The sequence below is a fragment of the Bufo gargarizans genome, chromosome 1 (genome assembly GCF_014858855.1).
Source record: "Bufo gargarizans isolate SCDJY-AF-19 chromosome 1, ASM1485885v1, whole genome shotgun sequence".
Lineage (NCBI taxonomy): Eukaryota > Metazoa > Chordata > Amphibia > Anura > Bufonidae > Bufo > Bufo gargarizans.
The window spans coordinates 749,530,212-749,538,497 of NC_058080.1; the positions used below are offsets into that span (position 1 = coordinate 749,530,212).

An 8,286-nucleotide genomic window follows, 5' to 3' on the forward strand; every position below is an offset into this window, starting at 1 on the left:
GGATCAATTTCCAGCCTAATAGGAACGTTATAGGTTTGTCTACTCTGTAGTTTTTTCAATTCCAATTTTTGTCTTCACAGAAAATCCCAGTAAAAATTGTAATGGAAATGTTATATTATCTCTAAATTCTAAAGCAGAAGATGAAGATACCATGCAGCATTCTTCGGGAGAAACTCTCATTACCCTTAATGTACATCCAGAACTTCATAGAACAGATGTATCTTATAATCTCCCTAATCATGAGGAACCTCCAGGGGGTAAAAGATTTCAGTGTGATAAAGAGTTCAGTCAAAAATCAAGACTTTCTACACAAAGAAGAATTCTCCCAGAGAAAAAACAATACTGCTGTGCAGAATGTGGGAAGTGCTTCACAAAGAAATCAGATCTTGTTAGACATGAAAGAAGTCATACAGAGGAGAAGCCGTACTCCTGTTCAGAATGTGGGAAGTGCTTTACAGAAAAATCAAGTCTTGTTAAACATAAGAAAATTCACACAGGAGAGAAACCGTATTCATGCTCAGAATGTGAGAAATCCTTTATTACGAAATCACATCTTGTTATGCATCAGAAAAGTCACACAGGGGAGAAGCCATATACCTGTTCAGATTGTTTTAAGTGCTTCTCAATAAAATCAACTCTTGTTAGACATGAGAGAATTCACAAAGCAGAGAAGCCATACTCCTGCTCAGAATGTGGTAAATGTTTTAGAGAGAAATCAAAACTTGTGAGACATGAGAAATATCACACAGGAGAGAAGCCATATTCATGTTCAGAAGGTGGGAAATGTTTTACAGATAAATCAATTCTTGCTACACATGAGAGAAGTCACTATAGGAGAAAAACTAAATTCATGTTCAGAATGTGGAAAATGTTTTACATGGAAATCAGATCTTGCTAGACATGAGAGACGTCACACAGGAGAAAAACCGTTTTTATGTTCAGATTGTGGGAAATGTTTTACAGATAAATCGACTCTTGTTGCACATCGGAGAATTCACACAGGAGAGAAACCATATTCATGTCCGGAATGTGGAAAATGTTTTACAAATAAATCAAATTTTGTTACACATTGGAGAACTCACACAGGAGAGAAGCCATATTCATGTCCAGAATGTGAGGAATGTTTTACTACTAATATCAAACTTAAGGATCATCAGAAATGTCACACAGGAGAAAAGCTGTTTTGATGTTTTATATATTGAAAATGTTTTGTAAGAAAAACAAATTCTAAAACTCATCAGCTTAGAAGAAACCTTATTTTTTTTGGAATATAGGAAATACTGTAAGAGCAAAAAGAAATGTTATCCCCAGTTGTTCACAGACAGGTAAGTAACTGGGGCTACATGGTAAAATGTATTCCCTAACAGCAAAAAAAGTTTCACAATGTGTCTGCAACTTCAAAAATCGGCCAAATTGCAAAAATGTCACAGTCAAGTTGCACTGGCACCTAACTTGTATTGTGTACTATAATGGCAAAGTCGCATATTACCTGCAACCACATATCCAATAGATGCATTTGACAATCAATAGATGCAACATTGTGATTTTGATACCACATAACGTATGTGAAGATATTAATATTTCATCTTCATTCAAACAGTATTTAGAGATAAAATCTTCTATTTGCTCCACGACATCGTCGCCATTGTCGCTGATAGATTGTCTTTTTGGCTCATATACTTTCTCCTATTGCTGTGACCTTCATTGCTCCTACAGACTAACCCTCCTTTGCGGAGACAGTGATATTGGTGGCATGATGACTATATCACTGATTTATCTGACCGGGTGATCTGTGATAATTACCCCATATGTACATTCCTGCGGTTTAATGGTAAACCTATCTAGATACTTGAGCTGAGTGATATATCGGTGGTGGGAATCACTTGTAATGTCACATCTGTTAATTAACCCCTAAAAAATGGGAACATGACTTCAGTGACCAAGTGATGCTCATATATGTGTTTCATATGGATCCTGCCTCCTGCTTTATTAGAAGATAAAAGAGAAAAGTTTTGGAGTGGATGTATGGAAGAGGGAAATGGGACAGGGAAAGGAAAATAGGAGGGATAAAGCGCCAGAGGAGAACTCGGAATTGGTGTCAGATTATCAACTTGTAATAGATTGGCCACAGTATGAGGCAGCTGCCCACTTAAAAAGAAACACAGCACAGGAACACTGATAGTGTACCGTATGCAGAAGAACATATAACAGTATAGTGGGGCGCCAGTTACATGTGACAGATATTACAAGAATGGCAGTAGAGAGATATATATGTATAGTATAATATACGGGTTATCTGCAACCGCTCAATTGATATTAATTCAAGGTGGTATAGAAAGGTTTTGCTACAATAATGGTGGTATAGTAATAAAAATTCAAATATATAAATTAAGTCAAGGGACTTACTTCACCAGGGAGGGGGATGGACAGGATAAACTCAAGACACCTGTCCTCCTTACCTCCCTCGCCGAGGTCGCCTGTAAGATGGATATACACCCCGTCCTCGTGATGGAAGAAAATTCGAGGGCTTCAACCAAGGATGCTTATTTTATTTCAAGAAAGCTCGACGCGTTTCGGGGATTACAACTAAGTCCCCTTTATCAAGAGCACAAATAAATAAAAGCATCCTGCTTTATTACCCGCAGATCATAAATGGAGACATACTGGTGAATTATTAGTATTTTGTACACTCTGTGACACAGTAAGAGGTTTGCTACAAGAAAATTTAGATTAGCACATTTATATTCATAGTCACAGGTGCATATCCATCAAGCAAACATGGTTGATAAAAAAAATTGCTGCACAACATTTCACATACAAACAATAGAGCTGAGAAATGGGGATCATTCTAAATTAAAGTGGTATTATACCTACTGTAAATGGAAAAATAGAAGCTCTTTGCGCACATTTTTGATCAAACGTGTGTCGGGCCCATCTACCAGGCGTCAAGGTGGCTTCCGCAGATGGGTACCTAACACTAATATACCGCCCCTCTCTTGGACTTGCCCTAAGTCTACAATTTTCAGGGCAGTGTAGGAACCAGCTACATTTATACTCTGCTCAGAAGCCCCAGGCAGATGGGCGTTGCTAATTCTAAAAGAGGCGCTACCCTCAATATATACTACAAGAAAATTTAGACTAGCACATTCATATACATAATCACAGGTGCATATCCATCAAGCAGACATGGTTAATAAAAAAAAAAATGGCTGCACAATATTTATATATAAACAATACGTTTGATCAAAAATGTGCACAAGGAGCTTTTATTTTTCCATTTATAGTAGATATAATACCACTTTAATTTAGAATGATCCCCAATTCTCAGCTCTATTGTTTGTATGTGAAATGTTGTGCAGCCATTTTTTTTTATCAACCACAGTGAGAGGTTTGGTCTGGGAAAACAGGTATTTTCCTCCCAGCATGTGCTGATGGGCTGATTTATAGCCAGATGAGGTCAAATACCGGACCAGATTTTAAGTGCCGATCCGGGTTTTGGCAGCACCTGGCTGTCCTTAAATAGGCAGCTGGGCTCAGAAGCCATGTCTGTGTTGGGATCTGGGAGCCTTGTGTCTGGATGAAGGCTTGCTACTTTGTAAAAACAGGTTGGTGCTGCTATGCTCAAGGACTCTTTGAGGCAGAATTGCCGCATGGTGTGAATTACCACCAACACCGCAAAGAGACTTTTTGTTTGAATATGACTGCTTGTTTTGTGACTTGCCTTAAGTGTGAATAATGAACACTGAACTGTTTCATCCAAAGAACTTGTTGTTGCCTCTATACTGCGTCCGCTAGTCCTGTCTACCAGAGAAAAACCCCACAACTCATTGACCAAAAAAATTATTCACCAAGAAATTGTTGTGGAATGGAATGATAATATATATGAGTTATCACCGTTTTATAATTGATACATTTTTTGGGGAAGGCTGTACAATTAAAAAGAGGCTCTAGCACACTGTCTGGCCCTCTTTAGCCTAGATAGAAGATGAGATACAGTTGGGCATGGAGGCATACAGATTCTGTATGGTATCTTGTGGCACATTTACCCTCTAATGTTACAGCTGGACCTGTAGATCCAGCACACTTGTAGGTTGGTGAAGCTGACATCCCTTCTGGTCCCATAAATGCTGGATTGGTGATAAATCTGGTGACCGGCCAGCCAATGAAGTGTTGTAATCTATGTGGAGACTTTCCTAGGAAACCCTTGCGAGCAGTATCCTGCTGAAAAATGCCATGTGGAAGCCCTGCCATGAGAGGAGCACATGTGGCAGCAGGATGTCCTGTACATATCTCTAAGCAGGTAATTTCCCTTATATCACTACTGGGGTCATATGAGATGGCTCCCCGGATCATCACACCAGCTGTTAGGGAAGACAATTTGTCGCTCCACAGCAAAGACAGGAATGAAGTGCTCACCATGAGGTCTCCATACTCAAACCAGACTGTCATCAGATCCCAAACAGAACCTAAAGACAATACGATTGCAGTCTGCAGCAATCCAGGTTTCTCTTTGCAAAAGAAGGCAAAGGTGGGTGGCTGTTATTGGCAGGACACGTAATGGGCACAGTGAATGTTTCCTTCTGCTAAGTGCCTAGAAATTGTCCTTTGTCCGGGGTGTAATGAAGGGGCCACCTATGTCTGGATGGTGGATAACAAAACTGGGAACTGCTCATGTATGTCAGTGGATAAAATGATTCTCTCTACTGGTGGTCTATTTGGGCTGTCTGGAGGCTGTTTTCCAAGTGTTTGTGTCCTCACATAACCACTGCTCCCAACACCTCCTAACAGCTAGGTCAGAACAGCCTAGATGATGGGCAATTTGTCAAAATGACCATCCTGGTTCTTTCAGTCCATTGATGTGTCTAAATGAGAATAAATCAACTTTTCTGTTTTAATTATATTGAAAATAACGTTATGCATCTTCAGTGAAATCCTGTGTGACTACACTGACGAGCAAAAGGGTAAAAATGTTTGGAACTTTTGAATTTCAGGCTCCATATCTCACCATCCACTACAGCTTTGAATTTGAGATCCATTTGTCATGATAAAAACATAGATCCCTCTGCCCGACTTGTTTCGCTAGTAGCGAATTTCTCAAGGGCTTTTTGCTAGTTACTTTATGCACATTTGAGTACAATGAGTATGAAAAGGATGGCATAGTGTTCCAGCAGGACAATGACCTGAAGCATACATTGAGATTGGTGAAGAAATGGTTCAATGAAGTAGAGGTGCTGGATTGGCCCCCACAGTCCCCAGACTTCAACCCAATCGAACACTTGTGGGTAGAGTTAAAGAAAAAGCTGTTTTCGTACCCAAGTGAGTCGACCAGTATGCACCAACATTGGGAACGTGTAGAAGAGACCTGGGAATAGATTCTGGTTGAGACATGCTTGAATCTAGCAGGCAGTGTTGAAATCCTGAGTCATTCCCTTGGTCAATTTAAATGATTCTAAAAGAAAGTATTGAGTATGGATTCAAGTTGGAGGATTTATATATTGGTCCGAAATGAACTCTGAAATTCAGGTTGTCTTGAACCTTCCCAGCCAGCTCCACCTAATGTTACTAAAAGATTTCTTTACATGTAATGCTAGCAATGTGGTACACTCGGGATGGATGGTTCTGGACCATGTGTAGAGCTGTCAGGACCTTGCAGATATTCATAACAGCCGCTCATCCCCCAACAAATCCTACCTGAGATATACTGATTATATTAAAGAAGTGCTTCTGGTGTTTGTGTCTATCATCTCCAATATGCCTGCTGTATTCTTTTCTCTATTTTGCCACTGTGCCTCAATATGTGACACCTGTACCAACCACCAGTACATTGCTTTGTGTTATGTGCTGACGCACGGTCGCTCCTTCACAGCACTTCCTACTTCCTGTGGACTACAAGCTGACGTCACCACTGGCCTAGTTCCTCCCTTCTCCTTTCCATGCTCTGCTCAATGTGATGCATTTCAGCCTCACCTCTTAGATCTCATTCTACCACATATCTTCCTCAAGGACAGCAGGTAAATTTGTTCTTCAAATTGTAGCTCCGGAAGGCATTAATAATGATTTTGATTTCCTTCAGCTGCATTATGACGACTGGTATCAAAGACACAGGAGGCTACATGCATGGCAAGGTACCCGAAGCTTCACAGGCTTATATGTACAGCACATACAGTGGCAAGAAAAAGTATGTGAACCCTTTGGAATGATATGGATTTCTGCACAAATTGGTCATAAAATGTGATCTGATCTTCATCTAAGTCCCAGCAATAGACAATCACAGTCTGCTTAACTAATGAAACACAAATAATTAAATGTTACCATGTTTTTATTGAACACACCATGTAAACATTCACAGTGTAGGTGGAAAAAGTATGTGAACCCTTGGATTTATTAACTGGTTGAACCTCCTTTGGCAGCAATAACTTCAACCAAACGTTTCCTGTAGTTGCAGATCAGACGTGCACAACGGTCAGGAGTAATTCTTGACCATTCCTCTTTACAGAACTGTTTCAGTTCACCAATATTCTTGGGATGTCTGGTGTGAATCGCTTTCTTGAGGTCATGCCACACCATCTTAATCGGGTTGAGGTCAGGACTCTGACTGGGCCACTCCAGAAGGCGTATTTTCTTCTGTTTAAGCCATTCTGTTGTTGATTTACTTCTACAGGGAGTGCAGAATTATTAGGCAAGTTGTATTTTTGAGGATTAATTTTATTATTGAACAACAACCATGTTCTCAATGAACCCAAAAAACTCATTAATATCAAAGCTGAATATTTTTGGAAGTAGTTTTTAGTTTGCTTTTAGTTTTAGCTATTTTAGGGGGATATCTGTGTGTGCAGGTGACTATTACTGTGCATACTTATTAGGCAACTTAACAAAAAACAAATATATACCCATTTCAATTATTTATTTTTACCAGTGAAACCAATATAACATCTCAACATTCACAAATATACATTTCTGACATTCAAAAACAAAACAAAAACAAATCAGTGACCAATATAGCCACCTTTCTTTGCAAGGACACTCAAAAGCCTGCCATCCATGGATTCTGTCAGTGTTTTGATCTGTTCACCATCAACATTGCGTGCAGCAGCAACCACAGCCTCCCAGACACTGTTCAGAGAGGTGTACTGTTTTCCCTCCTTCTAAATCTCACATTTGATGATGGACCACAGGTTCTCAATGGGGTTCAGATCAGGTGAACAAGGAGGCCATGTCATTAGTTTTTCTTCTTTTATACCCTTTCTTGCCAGCCACGCTGTGGCGTATTTGGACGCGTGTGATGGAGCATTGTCCTGCATGAAAATCATGTTTTTCTTGAAGGATGTAGACTTCTTGCTGTACCACTGCTTGAAGAAGGTGTCTTCCAGAAACTGGCAGTAGGACTGGGAGTTGAGCTTGACTCCATCCTCAACCCGAAAAGGCCCCACAAGCTCATCTTTGATGATACCAGCCCAAACCAGTACTCCACCTCCACCTTGCTGGCGTCTGAGTCGGACTGGAGCTCTCTGCCCTTTACCAATCCAGCCACGGGCCCATCAAGACTCACTCTCATTTCATCAGTCCATAAAACCTTAGAAAAATCAGTCTTGAGATATTTCTTGGCCCAGTCTTGACGTTTCAGCTTGTGTGTCTTGTTCAGTGGTGGTCGTCTTTCAGCCTTTCTTACCTTGGCCATGTCTCTGAGTATTGCACACCTTGTGCTTTTGGGCACTCCAGTGATGTTGCAGCTCTGAAATATGGCCAAACTGGTGGCAAGTGGCATCTTGGCAGCTGCACGCTTGACTTTTCTCAGTTCATGGGCAGTTATTTTGCGCCTTGGTTTTTCCACACGCTTCTTGCGACCCTGTTGACTATTTTGAATGAAACGCTTGATTGTTCGATGATCATGCTTCAGAAGCTTTGCAATTTTAAGAGTGCTGCATCCCTCTGCAAGATATCTCACTATTTTTGACTTTTCTGAGCCTGTCAAGTCCTTCTTTTGACCCATTTTGCCAAAGGAAAGGAAGTTGCCTAATAATTATGCACACCTGATATAGGGTGTGGATGTCATTAGACCACACCCCTTCTCATTACAGAGATGCACATCACCTAATATGCTTAATTGGTAGTAGGCTTTCGAGCCTATACAGCTTGGAGTAAGACAACATGCATAAAGAGGATGATGTGGTCAAAATACTCATTTGCCTAATAATTCTGCACTCCCTGTATGCTTTGGGTTGTTGTCCTGTTGCAACACCCATCTTCTGTTGAGCTTCAGCTGGTGGACAGATGGCCTTAAGTTCT

General features: G+C 40.5%; 1 protein-coding gene across 1 annotated transcript in view; it reads left to right on the top strand.

The window, feature by feature from the left end:
- Positions 1-2,366, top strand: part of LOC122938031 (gastrula zinc finger protein XlCGF7.1-like) — a 35,543-nt gene extending 33,177 nt beyond the window's left edge. The window contains exon 2 of the mRNA XM_044293295.1: positions 81-2,366. Within this exon, the coding sequence (XP_044149230.1) occupies positions 81-898 (818 nt within the window). The 3' untranslated portion in view covers positions 899-2,366. The remainder of the gene's footprint in view (positions 1-80) is intronic.
- The last annotated feature ends 5,920 nt before the right edge of the window (positions 2,367-8,286 follow it).